The sequence below is a fragment of the Sus scrofa genome, chromosome 18 (genome assembly GCF_054392235.1).
Source record: "Sus scrofa isolate SSC_HxYL_T2T_F1_AM1 chromosome 18, Sscrofa_HxYL_maternal_Yorkshire_Landrace_v2.0, whole genome shotgun sequence".
Lineage (NCBI taxonomy): Eukaryota > Metazoa > Chordata > Mammalia > Artiodactyla > Suidae > Sus > Sus scrofa.
In genome coordinates, this window is record NC_139400.1 from 45,797,643 (window position 1) to 45,823,996 (window position 26,354).

A 26,354-nucleotide genomic window follows, 5' to 3' on the forward strand; every position below is an offset into this window, starting at 1 on the left:
AGATGTGGCTTGGATCTGGTGTTGCTGTGGCTGTGCTGTAGGCTGACACCTGCAGCTCTGATTCGACCCCTAGCCTAGGCAGCATATGATTTCAGTATGCTGCAGGTACAGCCCTAAAAAGAACCCCCCCCGCAAAAAAAAGAAAATCAGTGTTGTGAGGTCCTCTAAATTTCTGGCTCAATCTGCTGGTGGTACTTCTGGCTCCCCCACTAATATTTAGGGAGCACCTCAATGCTTCCATTCAGTAAAATGGCCCTAATACTTATTCTTTGCCTTTTCTTAGTTGCCAGAGCTTCTTGGGAAGCTCGAACGTAAGTAATACCTTCAAGAGCTTCTTTGGTTCCACTTAAGAAACGTGTGCTAGAGCCTGTGTGATGTTGCACTGCTGCCTTTTGTGCTGTCATAATCAGGGAGAGTGATGTGGGGACAGGAATTGTCATCGCTCATCTGATCTGTGCAGCTGTTGGATTTGGGAGTGTAACAGCTATTTCTTAAACTTCCTTTAATATAAAGTGCTGGGTGCTTCCCTTTCTGGTTTTAGCTCTCTCTCCTCGTATGTGAGAGTGTTGAACCTCCTAAAATCCTAGCGTTTGCCATGCTTTGGAAGGGAAAAACAGAAAACATATGTCTCCCCGCAGCAGAGAACCCAGTTTAATGGCACAAGAATGAGCTCTCGCATTCTGCTTTTTCTTCTGAAAATGAACTGCAGATTTCAGTTTGCTTTCTAGGTAGGCGGGGTGGTGTTCTTCTCCCTTCGACTTCCCTCCCCCAACTCTGTCACTAAGAGCAGATTGGGTAACTCAGGACAGAGCCTTTTATCAACCATGTTTCCTTGAGACTGGGTGACTCAGACGGCTCCCCTTTCTAGAGCCTTGTGTGTGTCACACTTTGTACTTCATTTTCCTGTAAGGTCACCTGGCAGTTTGCGGTGGGGTAAATGCATGTGTTGATTTTAGCTTTAAGAAGGACTCCAGAAACTCATGTTTTGTTCTAGAGAAGGATAGCTTGTACTTTACCTCTAGGGGTATGTAGACGTGTGCAGTGTGTGAAGATCTCTGAGGGAATAAAAGCGGCCTCTGGGAAAGAAAATACATGCTTTTCTAGTTTCTTTTTTTCTAGAAATCTCATCAGCTGCACTTTTGGGTGCTGTCAGTCAATGGCACCAACACGGTGCTGGACAACCTTGCCCCCACTGCCCACAGCCTCTCAAATAGCAAATCCTGGGGAGTTTACCTCCTAAATGGTTCTTGAGTCTGTCCACCTTTTTTTTCCATCCTCACTGCCACTGCTCTCATTTGCCTTCACTAGGTGACTTCAGCAGCACTGCGGCTGGCCTCCTCTTCACCACTCTTTGTTCCCCGCCAACGCATTCTCCCAAGCCTCGTTTTCTTCAGTGGCTCCCCTGCTGCACTCGGAATAAAATCCAGCCATCCTTGCTGTGGTTACTAGGGCCCTCCTATCCCCAGCTCTTGCCTATATCACTAGCTTTGCTTAGAGTCACTATGGCTTCCCCCAAACCCGTCTATCTTGGGTCTCATTGTAGGTGACTTTCTTCTTTTCACGAAGGCACACTTCTCTGAGTCTTTACAGATGTGATTTTCTTTACCAGGAAATTCCCACCCCTTGGCTTGTCTAACTCCTTTTCACCCTCTATCCCAGATGAAATGTAGGCTTCTTAGGAGTCCTTTCTGACTCCTCAGGTCAGATGAAGGCTCTTGTTATGTGCAGTTGTAATATTCGATATGGCTCCATTAATTCACTGTGTGATGATCTACATGGGCCAAGTTCCCCTTGCCTACTATAGGGCCTGATAGGTGGTAAAGTCATAATAATAAGAGCAGAGGAAATACGTGATGTTTGTACCTTTTCTGGCTAATGATGCAATTAAATAAAATTATGAAAGGAGAGGCTCTGGTGAGAACAACTTTCCTTCCCTTGTTCCCACCTTGCATTCTAAATATATTATTAGACCTTATGAATTGACTTTATGAAGATCTATTTTTGCCCTTCCATCAAAATTATCCATAATCATAAGATAGCCAAATGGCTTTGAGATAAGCGATATCAATTTTCAAAATGACTACAGATGGATCGTTACTCTGGGACAAATTTGTAGTGATCCGTTAGCAGATCTGTTAGCATTCATCAGCATCATCACCCTCAGATGCTCAGATCTGTTAGCATTCATCAGCATCATCACCCTCAGATGCTCATAATTTCCACTGTCACCTCTTTCTTGACCTCCTAACCCATATAAATAAATACCTATCTGCTTATTTGTCTTGTTCATCTAGATGTCCCTTGAACCTCGAACTTAACATATTCAAAACACTCCTCATTTTTCCTTCTACTTCCAAACCTGTGCAGTTCTACTTTTCTTTATATTTTCCTTTTCTTGATGGCACATGAACATGCACTCAGTTTACTGTAGCTGAAACTACCTCTTCCTAGACTCTTCTCTCTCCTTCAGCTTTTCCATCTAATTAATTACCTCAGAAAACTTGCCTGCATCTTGTTCTTCCTTATCACACCTCCTGCTACTGCTCTAGCTGATTCTGTTCTTTCTGGTCAATGTGCAGAAATAGAGATCAAGGGAGGACTTAAAAGTAAGTGTGTCAGATATCCTCAAAGGAAGACTTTTAGAAAAGAGGGAATAATATCTACACAAACAGGAAATTGTGCACATAAAGTAGGTAGATATAAGTTGAGAATAGACGGATATGAGAAAGAACCAATTAGAAATCTCAGAAATGAAAAAAGCACATACAGTAAATAAAATGTAAAAAAAAACCCAAACCCTACAACAGGAAAAAAACAATAAAATAAACAGAGTAACTCTGTAGTGGATTTGGCTAAAGAGAGAATCAAAAACTTGGAGGGTGAAAATGAGGAATTCATCTAGAACAGAGCCTAAAAGATAAAATAATGGAAAAATATGAATGTGAAGTTTTGTTGAAAGGACAAATTAAGATGTTCCATTCTGTCTAATTGGCAGTCCTGCCAATAAAGAATCGAAGGAATGGTGGAGAGTCAATTATTTGAGGAGGTCCTGGCTGATATGTTACACCTCTCTGGAATTGAAAGAAATTCCACAGGGGCTCTAGATTTGGCTGGTTGGCTGAGTAGAGGCTCTGCCATGAGGAGCTCTATGGACTTGATATTCTGTCCAAGAGTCATGGGAAAAGGGAAGGTTTCTAAACAGAGGAGGAGTGACGTCGTATGATTTGTACTTTTAGAGGGTCGTAATCTGAGAACTGTTTTGTGAGAGGTAAAATGAAGGAAGAGAGATTAATTAGACAGTTCTTACAGTAGCCCAGGCAAGAAATGATTTTGCCATGGCTTAGGATAGTGACAGCAGAGACAGAAAGAAGTGAGACATATGTCTTATCAAGACACATGAGAAGATTAACTTGACAGATAATTGGCGATTGATTATAGATAGAAAGGTAAAGGAGAGTGAAATGTTGAGGATGATAATGAGATTTCTTGTGAAATAGTGACAGCTACCAAGATGGAAAACACTCATGGAGGAACATGTAGGTGGACTCACATTCTTCATGGAACCCTTACAAATGGGTACAGGAAAATAAGACCTCTTTTCAGAGTTCCTTTGGGTTTTGATACACTGTTCAACTTGACCATCTAACTGGCTTCTGGTGTGATCACCTATCATTAGAGCATGCACATTTGATTATGTCACTTTTCTGCTTAAAAACCTGTGATGGGTCTAAATCATCCAGGGTGGTTTATGAGACTCCGGCTTGCCTTTCCAGCCACTTTCTCTCATATGACATGCATGCACGTCAGCTCCTCCATATGCAGTACCAACATCCACTTACCATGCCTTGAACCAAAAGGGCCCTAAACAATCCAAATAGAAACTATTTTTAATGCTTCTCTGTACCTACAGACAGAATAAAGAAGGTTTAGAGAATCACCTCTGAGGTTGACTCGGCAGAAGTGAAGAACAAACAACAACGTGAAGGAGAGGGAAGGTATAATGTTATTGCAAGGTTATGTTCTGGCAAATTAGAAAAAAGATGAGTAGAAGTGGAAAATTGGAAAAGAGAACTTTGGACTAAGACTTGACTTTGAGGTTATGGAAGGATACACATTAAGTTAAAATGGCCTGAGACAGAAGGGGGCTACAGAGAAGTCAGAGCTGGAGGTGTTGATTTGAGCATCAAAAGTGAGAAGATAACTGGAGCAGAGAGTTCTTCAACCTCTATATCAAAAGTTTCAGGAGTTCCTGTTGTGGCTCAGCAGAAACAAATCTGACTAGTATCCGTGAGGACACAGGTTCGATCCCTGGCCTGGCTATGTGGGTTAAGGATCCAGCGTTGCTGTGAGCTGTGGTGTAGGTCACAGATGTGGCTTGGATCCCACGTTGCTGTGGCTGTGGTGAAGGCCAGCAGCTATAGCTCTGATTCAACCCGTAGCCTGGGAACCTCTATATGCTGCGGGTGTGGCCCTAAAAAGCAAAAAAATAAAAAAATAAAATTAAAATTTCAGTGTTAATTTAGGATTTCATCATAACTTATGGAGAGATAAGGCATGAGGCAGGATAATCTACTATTTTCATAGTAGTCCTGCAACATTGTGCCGTAAGTAACATTTTTCAATGTTATGTGCCAACTCGCTATGTGCCAGGAACCAAGATGCCCAGAATTCCACTGCTTTCCCCTCAGGTGTTAGCCTGGGCCCTTGGCCTTGCTGCTGGTGGTTGCTGATACTCCAGATTTGGAATGGAGTTAAAAGCAAGGGTTCTAGAATTATGTCGGTCTAGTTTCAAATTCTGGCTTTATCCCATAGGCTGTGAGGCTTTGAGCAAGCTACTTAACATCTCAAGAGCTCATACAGTTTTCTCATTTGTAATATAAACTTAGTAACATCATCTTGCAGTGTGTAGAGGGTAGTCACTCAATATGCAGTAGTTGCTACTATTATCATTATTATCAGAAGGGCTGGCCAAGGGATGAGAGATGTTAAACGTTATGTTGATATGTCAAAAGTATAGGAGTTTTTGAAAGTGTGTGAGGTTGTGGCCATTGTTTGCATATTCCAGACCCTTCTGGAAGACCCTGTGTTTTTATCCCTCAAGGCTCTAGCTCAGCCTTGGGTAGCCATGGTCATACTCATAGGACATATCTTTGAGACTTGGAAGCTCATGATCCTCCACTACTTGCTGGCAGACATCTCAGCACATCTCATACTACTCAAGAAAGAAGCATGGACTGGCATTAGTGCATCCACCCACAAACAAGCGAACCAACTCCATGGCAAAGAGAGACAAGAAGTAAAAGGGAGGAAAACCCCTAAATTAAACTGTAAACTCACTTCTTAATACTCCCTTTGGCACTAGTTCCTCTTAGTGTTTTTTTGACACTGTTTTACATCTAATTTCTGCTTCTTCGTAGTTGATAAACCTTCCTAATCCTGTGTTTCAGTTGAACTTGAACCCTACTTTGCCTTCAGAGCTTCTCTGTTTTTTTTTCACATCTACCCACATGGTCTGATATTACCCTACCCATCAGAGCCAGCAGTCATTTCTGTTTATCCTACCAAGGCTGTCTGACTTTTTTTTTTTTTTTTTTTTTGGTCTTTTTGCTATCTCTTTGAGCCGCTCCCGCGGCATATGGAGGTTCCCAGGCTAGGGGTTGAATCGGAGCTGTAGCCACCGGCCTACGCCAGAGCCACAGCAACGCGGGATCCGAGCCGTGTCTGCAACCTACACCACAGCTCACGGCAACGCCAGATCGTTAACCCACTGAGCAAGGGCAGGGACCGAATCCTCAACCTCATGGTTCCTAGTCGGATTCGTTAACCACTGCGCCACGACGGGAACTCCCTGTCTGACTTTTTACTTTCCTCCATACGCATAGCTAGGATTAACCTTCCACATATGAACTTGACACAAATAAGTAGACTATTTCACAGGAGTGAAGGTAGGCAGACTTTCAGGCCTGAATTGAATCACTGTGTGAATCACTCATTTCCACATAAAAGAGGACACTTGACTACGAGGTATGGTGGGATGAAATAGCATGCCAGCCAGGCTAGAGTCATCTGGGAGTACTTCTTGGAAAAGATGGATATTAAGGAACGCAGAGACGGATATAGGAATTAGGAAATGTGTTGTTGTTGCTGCCCAGGAAATTGAAATTTGGGAAAAAAAATTTTGTTTTCTCTCCAAAGCAAACTTGATATCAGGATAATATAAACTAGTCAAGGACAAGGAAGGAGACTCACAACAGACAACTGATATGAGGAGGGCTTTATTTTTGCTTTGTACTTTTCAATATTTTTTACATTTTCTAAAATCATAGTTTCAAGAGCCTCCTTGCCTGCCTGCTTGCATCTCTCACAAGTGTTCTATCTTAATAAATCTATTTCTTGCCTAAAAAAATAAAATAAAAAATAAAATCAAATCACTGTTTTCCTTCCAGTTGCAGAGAAATACAGTTTCTGCTGATAAGAATTATGTCAGAATACTTAAATGAGAAAGGGGTGCCCCTCTCCCTCTTTAACCCACAGATACATGAGAGTACTACTTATTTTTTGTCTTTGCTCATTTGCATAGTCCAATGATTTTTATGATGCAAAGATTGTACTTTGTCTTGCTCAGCCTGATACTGAAGTAGCTTCATGAAACTTGAAACAAGTCATTTTTAGTAAACCATTTTTGAAACAAATCTTTTGCCAAGAAAAGACGGCATAGCCTGTCATCTTTCAATTTTAAAAAATTAATGTGATACGTGGTTTTAGTACTTTGGAGATGTAGTTGTGAGCCCCTTTGTCATTCCTGACAGTCCCTGGAATCTTGTGTCAGTGATTCACATTGGAACTGTTGACAAAATACTTGCTTTCCAAGAACCAGCTCAGTTTGCCTCAGGAAAGTGTGGTTTTGTCATTACCTTTCAGTTGATTTAAGATGCTATTAGGAAAACAGAATATGCATGCACACCTTTTAGGACATATCCGATTCCTCCACACTAAAGGTATGTGGCTCGAAGCATGGAGAGTAGTCACTGGGCTCATTGGAGGAAGAATAAAGCTGTTATAAAATGACTAGTGTCATTGACACAGTGTCAGGAGGCACCTCTGAGAACTAGAAGGGTTACTGCACATTAAAGTTTCTGCAAGTCACATTGTAGACGAAGTCGTAGTCAACATGCATCTCCCTTCTCAGAGGTGTCCTGACATTTGGAAGCCAGGTTTCTTTTCTTTCTGAGCCAACATTACTCATAACTGCTGTGCGGAATATGTTCAATGAATTTCCGTCTATAAAAGCAAAGTAAAATCCTAAGTGCTGTGCTGTGCCACCTCCAAGTGTCAAAATAAAGCAGCTGTCACATGCTTTTAAAGCATTCAAGAAAGGCTTTTTAATAATCTAGGACCAAAAACGTCAAGTCTTGGTGGAAGATGGTTTTGCAATGAAAGGCCTCTGCGACCCTGGCCCTGCGGAAAGGTGGCTGCGTCGTGGTCACTGGGGACTGCTCCTGGCTTTCTCTTGTGGCCGTCCATTTTTAGCTCCTACCTAAGCTTCAGAGGCAGTCAGAAGAGACTGGAAAAAAGGGAAAGAAGCTAAAAGTCTGAAAAAAGAAGATGTGTTCTTAATAAAAAAAAAAATTCTCATTAATTTCACGCCTTACGGCCTAGCAGCCACTCACTTGGGAAGGTGACAGAGATGTCTCAGAGGCAGTCGCTGCCTTCAATGAAGTGTAATCTGGTTGGCAAAAGAAATGAAGAGTCGAAGAATAAAGAACAGGATGGGATGAGTGCCAAAGGCAGCACCGGAGGCCGGAGTCGCTCGAGGAAGAAGGAGGAATTGGCTATTCATTCATTCATGTGTTTAATTTCTTTAACCAACTTTTAAAAAAAGGACCTGTAGAGTGTCCAAGCAGGAAATAAGAAGTGAAAGAAGCTATTCATAGGTAACATTTATCCATTGCCTTGCTCCAAGTACTATTTCAAGGGTTTTGCATACATCATCTCAATTAATCTTCAGTACTGTGCAAGGTCCTGATTTTATTTTCAGAAAAGAAAATGGAAACATTGAGAGAAGTAATAGGGCTAAAGCTACAAAATCAGGGACTGCAGAAGTTGGGGTTCAATTCCAGGAAATCCTTTTCTGTCATTCAAGCCCTCATACTCTGGGCAAGATACAGAAAAGCAAGTCGTTGATAAAAATTCAGCCTTCCAATTGTTTTTTAGCATCCCTTCACTTAATATCATCTCATGAGCATTTTCCCCCATGTCTTTAAAAACCTTTGAAATGAATAAGCTTTCAGTGAAGCCAAGCTTTCTTTTCGGGGTGATGCCTATTTGGGGCCAGACAAGGGCCTGAGCAGTGGATGTCAGAGGCAGGGAGAAGCCCACAATCCTTAGCTGCTGACAGACAGGATGTATCACAGCGGGTGGGGGAGCTACCAGCCTCCATGGGCCAGTGTCAGGGCAGAAACGTGGGCAGCGGCAGACTTGAGCGCTCCGAGGTGAGCATGTGGGTTGGGTGGAGTCCGCAAGCCAGGTGCCTTTGCCAACGGACAGGAACAGGTGGTTGAATAGGAACTGCACTCCTCGGGGAGGGGGCACTGATGAGGGACAACAGCTGGGACATGTCCGAGGAAAAGCAGGCTGGACCCCACAACCTCCGAAATAAATAACCAGGGACTCCCGAGGATGTTTCATCTTGGGGTTCTCTTGTGCACGAAAAGAACCCTGAGATTTGGATGGGAGACTGATCATTTTTTTTAAGAGATAAAAGGAGGCAAGAGGAGGATCTGGCTGAGTGAGGAAGAAGATGACGTGTGCATCTTGAAGGGGTGGCAGGACATCCTTGTGGATCTCCACCAGGCAGGGGATGTGGGGAATGAAGGACCAGACCTTAGAAGAGGGGTCACAGTGGGAGGTGCGGATTCAGGAACTTAGGGGACTGGCATTTCATCAAAGTCAAGGGAGAGCGTTTAGAAAGGAAAGCAGAGGACGAACTCCCACTTTAAGGACTGGAGAGAGAAGAGAGGATTGTCAGAGACGTAGAGAATAAGTGAATTGCCATGAGGTCCTGCTGTATAGCACAGAGAACTATATCTAATCACATGTTCCATGTGATGGAACATGATGGAGGATAATGTGAGAAAAAAAATATGGATAGATAACTGTGTCCTTTTGCTGTACAACAGAAATTGACGGAATATTGTAACTCTAATGAACAAATTAAAAAAAAAATGAATTGCCAGAGAATTTGGCCATCTTTAGGAATCTAGCTGATTTTATAAAAAGTAGATGAACAAGTCTTTTGGGATAGGAAATTTTCTTTCTGCTCTTACTGTCTCCAATAAATTAAGTTGAATCAAGGAATTCCTTTGGAGAATAAGACTTAAAATGAAAAGAGAGGAATAACTTTGCAAAAAACAACGGGAAAAAGCTTACTCCTTGAAAATGACTCTTGGCACATGGTACTTTGCCAATCACAGTCATATGGAAATGCATACTTTGGCAAATTAAATATGTGTGCCATCATTAAAGTTTTCCCAGATTAATATAAAGGGAAGAAGCACTTCTATATGCTGCAAGAGGATCTCACTGTTGTTAAAGGGAACGGGGTTATAGAGTACACATGACCGCTGATCCCCTGCATGGAGAAATCTGTGTGCAGTTTAAGGGTAACTCTTAAATGCTCTAGGTTACCCTTAAAGACATTCCTGCTCTCCCCACTTCAGCTCACTTCTGTGTCCGAACGGTAGTTTTGACCTTCAAAACAAAAAGCTTGAGGGATCTAGTTACAGTTTTTGTAAGTTATGATAAACTTACACATTTTGGTAAGTTTCGTTGCCTATACTGAGGCAGTTAATATAATTTTGCCTCAATAGTCTAAATCCAAATATGTTCAAATAGAGTATAGGATTTATTTTTAGTTCCTTTAGGGTTTATGGAGTCAAAGGGAGAAGAACCAGTTTCACCATTTCAGATCAGAGTTTCCTTTCTCTGGACTTTTCTGTCAATGAAATAAAAGGCAAATGATTCTGCAAATTTCCTTTAGAAAGCTACCAAGGTATTGAACTTGTCCCCTATACCCAAGTCTTGGAGAACTGGGCAAATGGAAAGATTTATGTAACCTGAGCAAATGTTAACTAAAACCTAGAGCCAGTATTTGGCTTGAATGTAAGTCAGGCAAGGGGCTTACATCAAATTGAGGGCTTTATAGAGGAAGTGAGAAAAGTGCTGCCACCAGAATAGCGTATTTGGGGTGTTTTGTTCAGTCGTTGTTTACAAGGGTAGTCCTGCTCACCTGCGTGGCCCAGGCTGAGAGACAGCAACAGTCATTTGACTGGGATCTGTTTTATCACCTGTTGAATTACACTCTTCATCAGCTGACTGGCTCCATGCGCTTCCAAGCTGTGACTCACCGAGTAGTCTGTGCAGGCAGTAGTGACAGCTTTCACGTGTCTCAACAGCTGCTCAGAGCCACCCCGCAGTGGTTTACATGGTAGGAAGTGGGGTGTATGTTGATTAATCCAGGCTGTCCTTCCAAGTGGTTTGCTTTATAGTCAAGCCTCTTTTTGTTTTTGTTTCTGAAAGGAAGGTTAGTGAATATGGGGTTTTGCATTTAAGAGAAATGCACTGTCTCCTCTTTGATCCTATGAACACCTGTTTACTGTGTAACTAGTACTGAGAGGTGGAGCAGGTTACTAAGAAGAATTAAAACGCCTTGTTCTCAAGGGACGGGAAGATAAAACAGATATACTAAGTCCTTAGGAGTGATTCATTTAAGGTGCCAGGTACAGAGGGACTGATCTCTGGACTTTCTGCCTGGAGGAGGTGGCTTTAACATGGAGATTAATGGTAGGTAAGAGTTCCGGGGTAGCAGAACAGAAGGGAGGAGTTGGACATTTCAGCAAGTGGTGTAAAGTGAAAGTCTGGGGCTGGGATTTGTTGGGGGGTGAATCATCAGCTAATCCAGCATGGAGACCATGCACGACCTTGGTAGAATGTTAGGTTGCTTGGGACCAGATTGTGGAAGGCCTTGGATGACGAGCTAAGGGATTTATACCACATGGGTCATGGTCACCGGGATTTATAGGGGACATTTGAGCAAAAGGATGACATGCATGAAGTTTGTGGGGAGAGTCTGATTTTTGCCCAGTTATAGTCGATGTGGGGCTTGGCGAGAAAGAAACTGGAGATGCCAAGACCTATTTGCGGGGATCTGGTGCCGAGATCCTGAAAAATGTTAGTCAGAGGTGGTAGTAAGGTCTGGAAAGGGGAAGGAGGTTGTGGAAGAAGTAATGATGAGAGTCAGTGTCTTGTAAGTGTATGCATCACAAAACAGAGAAGGCGAAGATAAGTTCTCTAGAAAGATGTATGGGAGAACTGCCAGAATAGGCAAAGCCAGTGCAGGAACTAATGGGAGCTAGGAATCCAAGTTTGATAGGCCAGTGGAGCATTTGATTGGAAATTGACGGCCAGTAGTTAGTGCTAGTAATGAGAGACTGATCCTCAGGAAAGGTGCTGGGGCTGAGGACGTGGAATGAAGGGTGAAGGGACTGGAGTGCGATTTATTTGGTGGGAGTCGGAACGAGGAGTGCCGGGATTTTAGAAGAGTAGTGAGGAGGAGGTAAGAAGTAATGATGTGAATGTCATGGAGGAAAATGCTACATAACCTGCTATAAATCAGACCTGGAGAGGGAAGAAATAAAGGTTAATGATGCTCCCAGGCCGTACTAGTGTCATAATGAGACAGAGAGTCATGGCCGGGGTGGAGGGAGGTGTGGAGGCATGCAATTATTGGGTTGGATTGATGGGTAGGGAGCGCCGAGAGTGAGGATTTCTGTCTGTATATTTAATAAGATGCTTGAAGGAGAGCTAACACGCCATTTCTAACACATTGTCAGAGATTTGCAAGTGAGTATTGGGGATTGTGCTGTAGACTTAGGGCAGTTGAAGTGACTGAGGAACTGACCAGTTAAGGAAAAGCAGAAGAGACGGAAACAGAAATTTGGAGGGAGGAAGCTAGACGTCAAAGAGAAATAATGAATGGATTTTACTGAAGGATCATTGGCTATAACTAGGAGATTGAAGAAAATCTAGCACCTCTGGAAAGAGGGATTCAAAAGAGAAGGTAGTAATGACATTGTCAAATAAGGTGGGTGGATTAAGGGAGATAAGAATTGTGTAAAGTCATTGGAATTAAGTTGGATGGTGGGGGCCACCATTTCATTGGAGCAGATAAAGATGCAGGAAGCAGGCCGTGGGACCAGCCCTGTCCTTACGTCACATTCAGTCTAATTGATGAGGCTGCATTATGGGTGCATTATATTCACTTAACTGGGATTCCCTTTCCTCTGTGGTTTAACATTGTAATCTTTCTCTATTAAATCTCTAAGCTTTGTTCATCCATAGTCTTTATTCCTTTCATAGGTCCATCTTCAGAATGTTCCAGTTATAACAGTTCTGGAAGTCCTCAGGCTTCTGTCTTTTCAAACTTGATTCTGCATCTATGAATCAGACCTGCTTTAAAATCCAAGAAATTCCTCCAAGTTATTTATACTAAGAATTCTAATTCTGAAAGCTGTAATTAAAATGCCTTCTCCTACATCAGTAGCAATGCTTCCTGTCCTTTCAGGGGAGTTTAAGCCTGGAATCCGGCCCTGTTACTTATCTTTCAGTTTTGAGGATGCAAGAAGTCAGATGAGGTGGCTAGGAGACCTCTAAGTCCTCATGACACCATGATCGCCTAGAGAGGTCCCTGGCAGATGGACGAGCAAAACCCTCATCTTACAGGAAAAGTTTTGTTCCTAATGTTTCTTTGTTCTTTGGTTGTGAGAATACATTTGCCCCTCACAACTCAAGTCACAGCTAAAAGCCATAAACAATGGACAGTTCTTGCAAAGGTGCAGGCGTGGAACCTCGCCATAGAACCCAGTCTCCGTTTCTAATCTTATTCTGAAGGAGCCCCACTCAGAATGTCACCGTCTTTCCAGTCCTCAACGATTCTAAGTCCCTCTCCTGTGTACTGTGTGCATAGCTGTAAGCAGACATTCTTTTGAAAATGTGGTGGGGGACCTAGTCATAGACCCTGGAGCTCCAGAGGGAGGGAGAGCCTTGGATGAACCCTGAGGATGGTGTTGGAGCCTTTATCAGTCCTTAGAAAGGACTGTGAGGAGAGCTCAGAAATAACTACGAGAGCAGACCTAGCAGGATCATGTCCAAGGGCGAAGATGCAAGGAGAAAATGGAGCCCTTCCAGTGACATGAGAGGGTAAAGAAGTAGAACCCTAACTTTTTTTTTTTTGAGTCTTTTTTTCCTTCGTATTAATTCTCAGTTAATATCATTTAATTCTTATTACAGCCCCGAGGAGTGAGTAGGTTCTGTACCCACTTTACAGATAAACTAGTTGAGGTCAGGAAATGAAGGAAATTGTAGGTCTTACTGCAGATGTGTTGACACGGCTAGGATTTGAACTGCTCGATTCAGGATCCCTTCCCCCCAGATCACCATGCCCTTCAGAGGGGCAGGAAGAGAACGTGTTCAGATGCTTTTCTTATGGTTGTATCTGGAAATCCAGGACCCTGTGTTATATTTCTTTGGTTTTTCTTCCCCATTTGTTTCTTGTCTGTGATGTGTTCCTTTGGTTGACACACTACTGCCCATCCCAGGAGACAGCCAGGGTTGGTTTCGCATCCAAAGCAGAAAGAGTTTCGACATCTCCGGGCAAGCTGTGTATCTGTGTGTGTGTGTTCACTACATTCTTTCTCTCTGGAGGCAGTCAGAGCACAGCTGTGGCTGTTGTGCCAAGAGCACAGCTGTGGTCAGCCGCCAGTTGACACCACGGCACATGGTGTCAAGGTCTCATTACTCCAGGGTGTCCTGCTCAAGCTGCTTGCTGCATGATTGGCATTTGCCAGGGCCCTGGTTGGGGGAAGAATTCAGTGCACTTTGTAGGAACAATGTCACCATGCCTCCTGTTCCACTTGCCATGTGTTCTCATAAAAATATCCCCAATCCAAGCTTATTTTCATAAAACCAAACTGCTGGTTGCCCAATTCACGTACTACTCCTGAGGAATTCTGATTGTCATTTGACCTTGATGACTCTCATTGCCTATGAGATCTTTGACCAAAGCTGTGTTTCATCCTGATTTTAACGCAGCTAAGTTAATTATGACATAAGTTTTGTTCAACTAATGATGTTAAGTATAGAGAAAAAGGACCACAAGAGTGATAAACCTTTGGTGATGGCTGGTCGATTATCACCTTGAGAAAAACAACAGACTCACTGACAACCACCAAGAATAGCAAATGTAAATTCTCCTTACTTAGATATCTCTTCATTAGGCTGCTCCTTTTTTTTTCTTTTTAAGCTGAAAATGATGAAATGAAACTAACAGAAAGTATTTCCTTTTTTTTTATTTTTCAGAAAAAACCACTGTCTGCAATAATAAAGGAAGTCTGTGATGGGTAAGTGTTAATCAGGGTTTATTTGGGGCGCTCCAGTCGACAAATTGAGAGGCAAATAAAATATCCTTGTACAATTGTAAAATACCATTGATTAAGTCATGCCTTGACCTGCCCAAAGACTCCAGGAAGGACTAGTTAAGTTTCCCTTGCCTTTTACACCCAAAAAACTATCTCTTTGGATCAAAAAGTAGAAAGTATGGAAGGGCTGTTATGTGCACACTGGGGTGGGTTTTATTTATTTTGAAAGGTTGTGGTTCTTTCATTCAGCTCAGTAGGGAGCAGTCTAAAGCTCCCAAGGTTAAGTACATACTTTGTCTGCTATAAAGTGAGAGGACCGTTCAGGTCCCACAGAAGATAAAATAATTTAAAGACCAGTCGGTGGGTGGTTGTGCTGCCACATGGAACTTCACATTGACAGTGAACTTTCCTCCTTTCCTCCGGTTGCTTTAACAATTCGAAGGAAAAGCACGTACATGTGGAAGTTGTATGACATTTTTTTTTTTAACTTTTAAAGCAGAACTGTGAATAGAGTATTATCTAGAATTTTTTTAAGACCTGGGATCCTTAATTGAAATGTTCCAGTCTACAGCAAGCATACTGACTGGGGATTGTAGAATATAGAGGTGATTGGAATGCAGCAATTATCAAAAACTTAGGGGTTAGTAAATGCAAACTATTATATACAGAGTGGATAGACAATAAGATCCTACTGTGTGGCTCAGGGAACTACACTCAATATCCTGTGATAAACCGTAATGGAGAGAATATGTATAAGAATGTATAAGGGAGTTCGCTGGTGGTCTATTGGTTAAGGACTCAGCATTGTCACTGCTGTGGACTGGATTCAGTCCCTGGCCCAGGAACTTCCACAAGCCAAAGACATGCTCCCCCCCCCCCCCGCAAAGAATGTATGTATGTATAACTGAACCACTTTGCTATACAGCAGAAATTAACCCAACATTGTAAATCAACTGTACTTCAATTTAAAAAATGAAATTGCCACGGATTTCCTTTGTTTTCCTCTCTCTGCTCTACTTAGACTCCTTCATAATAGGCAGGAATGTAACTTCCTATTTAAATATCCCTCCCTCGAAGCCATGAGATGAAATACTTAAAGGCGCACCGTAGGCTTGGCGTAACACCTAGACCACTCACATCTGAAATGGTTGGTCTCAGGGTCATGAAAGGGGGCTGAGGCCCTTCTGCTTTGTTTTAGCCACTGTGTATCTCTTGGGTACGGGCCCAAATCTATTCACAGGGTGTTTCATTCATCTAACGCCACCAACCCATAAACAGGAAGATGACCCTCTTTTGTTTTCCTGATCAGTTTATGCTTGTATTTTTCAGGTGGTCCCTTGCCAACCATGAGTATTTTGCACTGCAGCATGCTGATAGTTCAAACTTCTATATCACAGAAAAGGTAGGTCACCCGTGTTATTTAATCTGGGATATTGATATTTAAGGAAATCAAAACATAGCTGATGTTTCCTCTGCTCAGAACTAAACATTGCTGGTCTAAGTTTTACATCTCTACCCTCCACGAAAATAGCGTCTGCAAAGCAAACAACAGTGACTTTAGCATTAACAAGGGGATATTTAGCCCAGTCAAGAGCGAAGACCAAATATGTTTCTGCATCCTGTTTTAGCAACAGCATTTGCCTTCTAACAGGGAATTTACTAATTCTCTCTCTTTCTTATTGCTTGGTTAAAGCATTGATTTGATACTTAATGACTTAGTCTAGCTTTCCTTTCTTTCTTTTTTCCTCTTGGAACAACCTCTAATCCCTGCTTAAAGTAATTGAAATAATGATAAAAACCCATTTCGGAGGTGGCATTGTGTAGGCAGTGAGTGTTCTGTGGCTCCTGGGAATGCGACTTTCTTCCTGGATGATTTTCACCCTTTAGGAAGCTTGGAGGAGAAGGAGGGGGCTGCGAAGACTACAATGGCTCTGGCAACAAGTACAATTAATATCTTAGAGATCCTTGATAGGAGAAGGGAAAACTAACATTGATTCAGCACCTACTGTGTGCCAGGAACTGGGTCAGCCACGTTATATCTGTTGGCCACAGCACTAGCTTTGGTTGATGATGAGACACTGAATCATAAAAATCAGATGGCTTGGCTAGTATCTCAGGGGTAATAAACCCTAGAACCAAGAAGCATGTCTAGATCTTTGTGTTTTTATCACTTTTTCTTGGGGGAATTTCTAGAAAAGTTTAACATTCAGTTCAGTTTTATGGAGAGTTCACTGAAATGCATGGGAGCCGCTATTGTCTCCGTGGGACTGATAACCTTTGGGCCTGGTGGGGAGGGGAGAGTGAGCTCTGTGAACAGATTTCATCACAACCAGGTGGTCAGCGCTGTGGCAGAAGTGAATACAAAATGGGGAGTTCCTCTCGTGACACAGCAGAAACAAATCCGACTAGTATCTGTGAGAATGCAGGTTTGACCCTAGTGGGTCGGGGATCCAGTGTTGCTGCAAGCTGCAGTGTAGGTAGAAGACGTAGCTCGGATCTGGCGTTGCTGTGGCTGTGGCGTAAGCCAGAAGCTACAGCTCTGCTTCGACCCTCTCCTGGGAACTTCCATGTGCTGCAGGTGCAGCCCTAAGAAGAAAAAAAAAAGGGGGGGGATACAAAATGATCTGGAGAAGGGGAGAATTGATTGGGGACCTAAAGCCTCCTGAGCTTTGTTTGTGCCCATCAGCAGTCCCTAGAGTGAGCGTAAGTTTACCCATGAACCACGCGGGAGTGGAAGGTGGAGGCAGTGGTGGGGGTCCTGGGCCCCCTGTGACTGCTCGCTCTACCCTGCAGAGGTGGGGAGGGCGGGGAGGGGTGTTCCATCCAGCCCCCAGGGAGGATTGCCAGAGGCCTGGAAGTGCTTCTCAGAATTGTTGTATTCTTCCCCAGTGGGCATGGGAATTTTCCTAACTGATCGTGTTTTCCTCCACACACCGACTGCCAGAAAGCTGAGCGTTAGCAAGGGACTAGATTTCCTGACCTGTGTTGTATTTATTACTTCTCCTTGTTCCTTTGCTGCATTCCGCAAACAGTTCCCTGTCTTTATTTCCCCTTTGCCTCATTTTCTTAAGATTTTTCATTTATTTTATATTGTATTTATATAATCTGGATGCTATTCTTTGGGAGATAAAGAGGATATAAATAAAAATAAAAGTTAAATGTTAGCTGTTAAATGTATTGCTGTTGATCTCCTTAAACAGAAGGCGATCTCATTTCACCTTGGTTCATCTTTTAAAGGTAACTAAAATAGTGTGACTTTTTGGAGTATTATTGGAAAAGATTGGATGGCTTTCTACTACTTGGGATATAATATGAAAAAGTGTGAAAATGAGGTGATAAAAGTATAGGACAGTAGAAATTATAATCATCAATTAGTGGGTAGTGAAATCAACTTAGTTGGTTGCCATAGCATTAAAAATTGGAATATAGTGGAGTAGAATAGGTCAGAGTACTTCACCTATGTTGCTTGTGAAAAACTTGTGCCACACCCATACACATATATAATACATGTATATTGTGCTAATTTTTTTACCCTGGACTCTGCCCCAAAAGCCATTGAGTCACCCATAGCTCTGCCTCGGATTAACTGTGTTGGCTTGTGTCCCCTGGTGGCTGTCCTATCTTCTGTCATCATTGTCAGGAAGTCTTGTTTTGGAGATTACTAAGGATGGGATTCTCAGACTAGGGAATGTAAGCATCGCACGCAGGGAGGACCTTTTAAAAATGTAGATTTTCACATCCCAACCCCAGAAACTCAGAATGTGCAGGCCTTGGATGTGGCCTAGGATTTTGCAGTTTAAGAGCCTTCTATGGGGAGTTCCCACTGTGGCTCAGTGGGCTAAGAATCTGACTAGTATCAATAGGGATGCAGGTTCGATCCCTGGCCCTGCTCAGTGGGTTAAAGATCCAGCATTGCCGTGAGCTGTGGTATATAGGTTGCATATGTGGCTTAGATCTGGTGTTGCTGTGGCCCTGGCCTAAGCTGGCAGCTACAGTGCTTATTCGACCCCTAGCCTGGGAACTTCCATATGCCACAAGTGCGGCCCTAAAAAGAAAAAAAAAAGAGCCCGCCAATGGCCTTCCGATGTGGTACCCAAGGGTTCCTTGAAGGAACCTGCTATGGGGTCACTTTTCTGAAGAGATGGGACCCAAGTGTCCTGGGCACTGGGCACCATAAACAGAAGTCATGTGCTAAGTTTGATTTAGGAGTGTTTGTGTGCAGCCAATTCTTGGAATAATGTACCAATTCATACAATGGAAAAATAATGTATAGATTCTAGTTACGCTTTCATTCTAATTTACATTAGTATCTACTTAGAAAATTCAAACTACTCAGAACAATGGGAAAATTATTATGTTATCAGGCATCCTAGTCATTTTCTGGGAAATCTTATTTAGCCTGAGGAAATCCTTAATGTTGAATTTAAAGGAACTGCTACCTAAATCTGTCATCAATCTGTCTCTCTTCATTGGCCGGTAGCAGGGATTCTTCCTTTGCTAAAAGCTTAGGGAATGAGAAGACTTATTTTCTCAATCATAGCTCTTTGTTTATAAATAAAATGTCATCACTCCTCCTCCTGCAGCTCTTACTGGGCACCGTGGCATATGCATGTTGCACAGAACTTGACACACACTGGGTGGGAGAAGGACCTCCAATCCTGGGTCCCCAGGGGCAAACCTGGGCTGCCTTCAGTCTGCAGTTAGGTCCATCTAGTTCCTTGCAAGTTTTCCTAAAAATAGAGCCCATTTCCCATTCTTAAAGTAACGTATTTAGCATCATCTTGGTTACGTACAGCCCAGTGAGTTGTTAGGTAATATTTGTGTTACCATGGTAACCGGTGACTAATTTTCAAAACTTGTGCATGTTCCTAGGGCCTGATTTTCCCTTGTATGTGAGATGGTCTCCCCCTCCGCTGGCAGAGATAGAATATCACCTGTAATTTTAAAATTCTCCAGCCCCAGCCAGGCAAGCGAACACATTCTGTAACTGATGGATGTTTGCTGAGTGTCTTGTAAGATCCTCAGGGAGGCACCTCCCCTGCTTTTCTCAGGTCATCCAAGCCTATTGTCTGAAATTGTCTTCATTTGCTTATTGGGCCATTAACTTCCATTTTTCAGTGCAAGAGAGGGGAATGCCAGGTTGTTGAGCAGTGTTCAGCAGAAGTATGGCATGCAAATACCTCGGAGAAAGTTAAGATTCAGCTCTTTACAAGTTCGGATTCTGCCCCAGAAGTTCTCATATTTCAGGATGATGTCACACAGAGAGAGAGAGGGAAAGAATTTATATTTTTTCAGCTCTATTGAGGTTGACTTGACAAATAAAATTGTAAGATATTTAAGGGTAGGCCATGGTGGTTTGATATACATGTACGTTATGAAAGGACTGTCACCATCTAGGTCATTAACGCAGCCATCACCTCATTTTTTTTTTTGCTTTTAAGGGCTACACCCACAGCATATGGAGGTTCCTAGGCTAGGGGTCGAATCGGAGCTACAGCTGCCAGCCAACACCAGAACCACAGCAACGCAGGATCCGAACTGCATCTGCGACCTGCACCACAGCTCATGACAACACTGGATCCTTAACCCATTGAGCGAGGCCAGGGATGGAACCCGCAACCCTCCTGGTTCCTAGTTGGATTCGTTTCCGCTGAGCCATGATAGGAACTCCAGCTCATTTATTTATTTATTTTGTGGTCACATTTAAGTTCTAGTCTCAGCAAATTTCAGTTATGCAACACAGTGTTAGCAACTAAGTCATTGTATGTTTCCTTAGATTCTCAGATTTCATTTCTCTTATAACTTGAAATTTTGTACCCTTTCACCAACCTCTTTCTATTTCCCCCAACCCTTCAGCTCCTGGCAACCACTTTTCCTACTCTCTGTCTCTGTGAGTTTGACCTTTTTTTTTTTAAGGTTCCACAAATAGGTGATTCCATGCAGTATTTGTCTTTCTCTGTCTGACTTACTTCACATAAGCATAATGCCCACAAGATCCATCCATGCACGTTGTTGCAAAAGGCAGGATTTCCTTCTTTCTCACAGCTGAATAATCGTCCATTGTATGTGACACCACTTCTTTATCCATTCCTCCCTTGAGGGCACTTAGGTTGTTTCCACATCTTGGCAATTGTGAATGATGCTGCAGTGGATATGGGGATACCAGATATCCCATTTTCATTTCCTTTGGCTGTATACCCTGAAGTGAGACTGTTGGATCATTATTGTAGTTCTATTTTTAGGTTTTTGTTTGTTTTTTTCTTTTTTGGTCACTCCACGGCATATAGAGTCACAGGACCAGGTATTAGATTCTAGCAACGCTGGATCCTTAACCCACTGTGCTGGGCTAGGGATCCAACCTGCGTCCCAGCGCTCCCAAAATGCCACCGATCCTGTTGTGCCACCGTGGGAGCTCCCATGTTTATGTTTTTGAGGCACCTTCATGCTGTTTTCCGTGGTGCCTACACCACTTTACATTCCCACTGACCAGTTGAGGGTTCCCTTTTTTCACATCTACCAACACTTCTCTCTCTCTCCTTTTTGATAATAGCCATTCTAACAGGGGTGAGGTGATTTCTCATTGTGATGTCAATTTTCATTTCCCTGATGATTAGTGATGTTAATTAGTCATATACTTGTTGGCTGCTGGTTTGTCTTCTTCGAAAAAAATGCCTATTCAATTCCTCTGCTCATTTTTAACACTGGATTGTACCGGTTTGTTTTGCTATTGAGTTGTATGAGTTCTTTATATATTTTGGATATTCACCCTTAGCAGATATTTGATTTACAAATATTTTCTCTATTTCTTAGGCTGCCTTTTCATTTTGTGGATGGTTTCCTTTGCTGTGCAGAAGTTTTTTAGTTTGATGTAGCCTTACTTGTTTATTTTTGCCAACTGTGTTTACTTTAAGTATTTCAGGGGAATTTGTCTTCTGAAAAAGAATTTTATATGAGAGAGTGCTGAGCGTTTTAGTCATTATCCTCATTCCAGTCTGATGATGCAGGTATTATTATCTCCATTTTACAGCGGAAGAAAGTGAGACAGAGAGAGATTATGCAACAGCTTGTCTAGGTCTAGGTCGTACAGTTGGGCAGTGGTCAAGCTGAAGCGTGGACGCAGGTGGGCTTGCCTCCAAAGCTCTCTATGTCACCTCCTGGAAACCCTCTCTCCCCACTGCCTAGGCCCTGGTTTGTTTATGATGCCTATTTTTTTTTTTTTTTTTTTTTTTTGCTGATCAGGCCAGTGATCCTGACAGTAATTGCCTCAAGAAAATAAATACAGGAAGTTACAGCCAGTGAATATTGGTTACCCGTTTTAGTCTGTGGCTTCCTTATTCATTAAAAAGATGACCTAGAGGAAGTTGACAGATAATCTTGCCCTCAGTATGGACTAGGGAAGTCTGGATTGTGAGGTTGTCAAAGGTAGGATTATTGCACTAATACCATACCTTTTAGGCAAACAGGGAGATTGCCTTGTCCTCCTTAACCCTAAGCAGACAGGTAAGTCCCCAGACGTGGTAGCAGACACCCTTAGGAGCTCGTATGCTTGTGGACAATTGAGGGTTTATCATGATTTCACAATGCCATTTTGTCCTCCTGTGCTAAGACCTACTTCAGAATGTGTGAAATATAAGGATATACCTTGGCAGTGTTTTACTTCTGTAAGTCCTTATTTTGTAAAAGTAGCGATAACAATGCCTCATCCAAGCCCTCTCTGCGACACTGGCCTTGGGGACCATTGGGAAGGTAGTGGGGTCCTTTGATGGTCCTTTTTTTTAAAAAAAAATTTTATTATAGTTGATTTACAATGTTCTGTCAATTTCTGCTGTACGACAAAGTGACCCAGCCATATATATATACAGGAAGTATATATATATATATATGCACATTATTTTTCTCATGTTATCCCATCATGTTCTATCACAAGTGATTGGATATAATTCCCTGTGCTATACAGCAGGACCTCAGTGCTTATCCATTCTAAATGCAATAGTTTTCATCTATTAATCCCAAACTCCCAGCTCATCCCACTCCCTCCCTCTCCCCATTGGCAACCACAAGTCTGTTCTCCATATCTGTGAGTCTGTTTCTGTTCTGTAGATAAGTTCATTTGTGACATATTTTATTATTTTTTATTTTTTATTTTGGTCTTTTTAGGGCTGAACCCACAGCATATGGAGTTTCCCATGCTAGGGGTTGAATTGGAGCTACAACTGCCAGCCTGCTACACAGACACAGCAACACAGGAGCTGAGCCGCATCTGTGACCTATACCACAGCTCACGGCAATGCCGGATCCTTAACCCACTGAACAAGGCCAGGGATTGAACCTGTGTCCTCATGGATGCTAGTTTGATTCATTTCTGCTGAGCCATGACAGGAACTCTTTGTGACATATTTTATATTTCACATATAAGTGATATCATATGGTATTGGTCTTTCTCTTTCTGACTTGACTTCACTTAGTATGAGAATCTCTAATTGCATCCATGTTGCTGCAAAAGGGCATTATTTTGTTCTTTTTTATGGCTGAGTAATATTCCATTGCATATATATATAGGTACCGCATCTTCTTAATCCATCCATCCGATGATGGACATTTAGGTTGTTTCCATGTCTTGGCTATTGTGAACAGTGCTGTAATGAACACAGGCATCCATGTATCTTTTTGAATGGAAGTTTTGTCCTGATATATGGAGGGGCAGCCATTTCTAATGCCATTCCCACTTCCTAGGTGCTCTGGATGCTCAGACAGGCAGATGGGGATTGTGTGCCCCTGGAACTGGTATATCCGACCAGGTTAGGAGACTGCTCTCAATTATCGTGTGGAATTCAGTTCAGCTCTCATGCTTTGAGCACTGGTCTCTCCAAAGAGCTTAGCAAGATGAGTCCCTTTCATTTTCTGCATCCGTGGACCTCAAGGTCTGGTCAGGGAGAAAGCCTTCAAGCAGGCACAGGTTTTGAGGAAGCACAGGAAGGAACCAAATAATTATAGAAGAGAAGAAGGATCCAAAAGGGTCCTGGAGTGGGCTAAGCAGATCTGAACTGAACTTTGAGAGAATAACAGGAAAAGCATTCAATCAAGGACAGAATTCTTCTCATGAGTTTTGAGCCCCTTGGCAGGTTAGCTGGGGTGTTAGTTGAGGGACAGTAACAACTGCCCTGAACATTTGATAGATACGGACTGTGTGGCAGGTGCTTAGCTAAGCACTTCGCAGAGGCTATTAGTTGTACTTGAATCTTCCCAGTAAGCCTGTGAACCAGGTCTGATTGTTCCATGCTTCATACTGCAGAGTCCAGCTGGGCTCAGGGGTGTGAGTAACAGAGCTGGAGCTGGACCCAGGGAGTCTGATCCAGCGTTTCGCTCTCTCGGGCTTGCTCTGGGACAGGCAGGAATTTCAGCAGTTCTCATCACGCTGTGCCACACGTGGAAGGCACACCAGTTCTTGATGCCGGAGATGGAAATCTTTCCATCTTCTCTTTTCCCTCCATGGTTTCCTCTGCTGATAGTACTTATTTTCCCATCTCTCAGTCCTCCAAAAAGCATTTGATTCGATTTATAACCCAGTTTGATCAGAATTGCTGATTCGGAGTTCCTGTTGTGGCTCAGAGGTAACAAATGCTACTAGTATCCATGAGGACCCAAGTTTGATCCCTGGCCTCTCTCTCTCGGGTTAAGTTTCTGGCATTGCCATGAGCTGTGGTGTAGGTCACAGATGCAGCTCGGATCCTGCATTGCTGTGGCTGTGGTGTAGGCTCTGATTCGACCCCTAGCCTGGGACCTTCTCACATACGGCCCTAAAAAAAAAAAAAAAAGGAATTGCTGATTCCCCAGAGGGACGTACATTACCAGCAGAGTTAGGTTTTTTTCCCATTTGGAACAAGAGAAGTGAGTCCAAGGGATGGCTTTGCAAAGAGACGGTGGCTGGTGCTTCTCAGGTGGGTTGGTTAACGCGAGGGTATGGGTCCCTGTTGGTCACTGAACAAGTTGAGAACAGGGATGTCATGCAGCTGGCCCAAGGACACTGTATGAAAACAATTCAAATTTGTATATGGCCTCGGGCAATTGTAATTTCAAATGTGGCTTTTAGTGTGATGGATGTAGGCTGTCTAGTAAATGAGATCAGGGCCATTCATGTAACTACATCTACCTCTGTTTTGTATTGATGTCTCAATACAAAGACACCTCTGGGCAGCTTGGCTCATCTTTTAAACGTGGCTAAAATATTATGGAGTTGGGAATTACTGGGAAAAGGATTGGGGAGTTTTCTCCTAGACGACTATAATGTGAAAAGTATAAAATTGTTTTTAAATGATAAAATTACAGGACAATAGAGACAATCGCAGGGCTTTTCAAACTATTGGTGTTCACTTATTAGTTAAATCAGTTAAGTAAGCTAAAGGAGCATTAAAAATGGACTGTTATAGAGTAGAAAAAGATCAGAGTGTGTTACATGACCACCATCACCAAGCAAAATACGAAGCAAACTGAGGCATATCTTTTCCTGGGGGCTGCCCCTCCACTGGCTCCTAGGAGGGCAGTCTCATAGCCTGGTGCCACGCATCCCTTCCCTGTTGCTCCCCAATAGCTCAGGGGACCAGAAGTCGACACCTTACCCTAGGTGAACCCCCATGAATTCTCTCCGGGGACTCTCAAATTGAGAGGTGAGTTGGGTGCAAGTGTTTGCTAGGAAGGGAAGGTCAGATGGAGTCAAAGTTGATATGCTGATATATCTTCCTATAAGCTGAATACAGGGCTTTGCAACCCCAGCTGTAAGTTCTCAGTAAAACCAGGCTGTAGAAAGGCTTGAGGCTTGAGATAAGTGGGGATGGAGGCCTGCGTGGGAGTCAGAGGAGGAGAGAGGGAGAGGCTTCCTACCCTGATGTCCTGTCCTTCCATCCGTATGAGAGGATCTGCTGTGGCTTTTCAGCCCTGCCCCTTAAAACCACCGTGTACAGGTCTGTTACTGGTGATCAAAAACCTTTCACTGGAACAGGCATCTTAATTGGAGCAAACCAGAGCCCAGGAACGTTGTAAGTTTCCTAACCCAGCCACACATCCTATGCAACATTGCCTTTTCTGTTGCCTGTGGTGAAAGATTCTGGCTGCACGCCTGGCATGTGGAAGTTCCCGGGCCAGGGGTTGAACCTGAGCCACAGCAGTGACCCCAGCCGCTGTAGTGACAATGCTGGAGCCTTAACCCACTGTGCCACAAGAGGACTCCTAAGAGAGTCTGGATTTGTCCAACAGAAGCCACCGTGGCCGACTCAGCAAGTTACCCTTCAGCCAGGTGTGACCAGCATCTGGGCCAGCACTTCCAGGGCTGGCTCTCAGCAGGCAGGAGCAGGAATGGGCAGAAGGATGTTTCTGTTCTTCACCTTGCCCTGGCCCTTAGTGCTCCTGGGGATTGACTCCCAGCCTTCTCTCATGCTGCCCCTTTTGCCCTGCCCCTTGCCTTTGCTCACACACTGCTGCCTGCTCTCCCTTTGTTAAAGACCCCACGTCCACGTGTGCCTTGCTGCCAAATTCTTTCTCCTCGGATTTGTAACCAAGCCTTCTGGTATGGATGCTTCTTACCCTTTTGGCTGCTTATAAGCCTGTCACCAGCCTTTAGAAAGCTTTGAGCTCTTCTAGGCAGACTTCTTGTCCTGGATCTGCCAGCTCATAATCAGGGCTGTCAAAAAGAAACAGCCATGCCGGGAGGAAAAGAGCCATGTATGCATGTAATTCAGAAAAGGAACTTGTACTGACTTCCTGTATGTGCCAGGCTCTCTGCTAAGCTTGAGATTTTGTAAGATCTTAGTTGAGATGGAACTCGTACACCGTTAAATCCAGCCATTTAGAGTGTACCATGCAAGAAGAACCAACTGTATAGCACAG

General features: G+C 43.2%; 1 protein-coding gene across 10 annotated transcripts in view; it reads left to right on the forward strand.

Moving 5' to 3' along the window:
* ELMO1 (engulfment and cell motility 1) overlaps window positions 1-26,354 on the forward strand; it is a 555,188-nt gene that overhangs the window by 110,376 nt on the left and 418,458 nt on the right. For 9 of the 10 annotated variants that reach the window (XM_021079239.2, XM_085005795.1, XM_021079236.2 and 6 more), the window contains 2 exons: window positions 14,416-14,456; window positions 15,804-15,876. In XM_021079239.2, the coding sequence (XP_020934898.1) occupies window positions 14,416-14,456; window positions 15,804-15,876 (114 nt within the window). Of the gene's footprint in view, window positions 1-9,271; window positions 10,984-13,147; window positions 14,457-15,803; window positions 15,877-26,354 lie in introns of those variants that run through there. The other variant, XM_085005791.1, reaches the window with a different exon arrangement.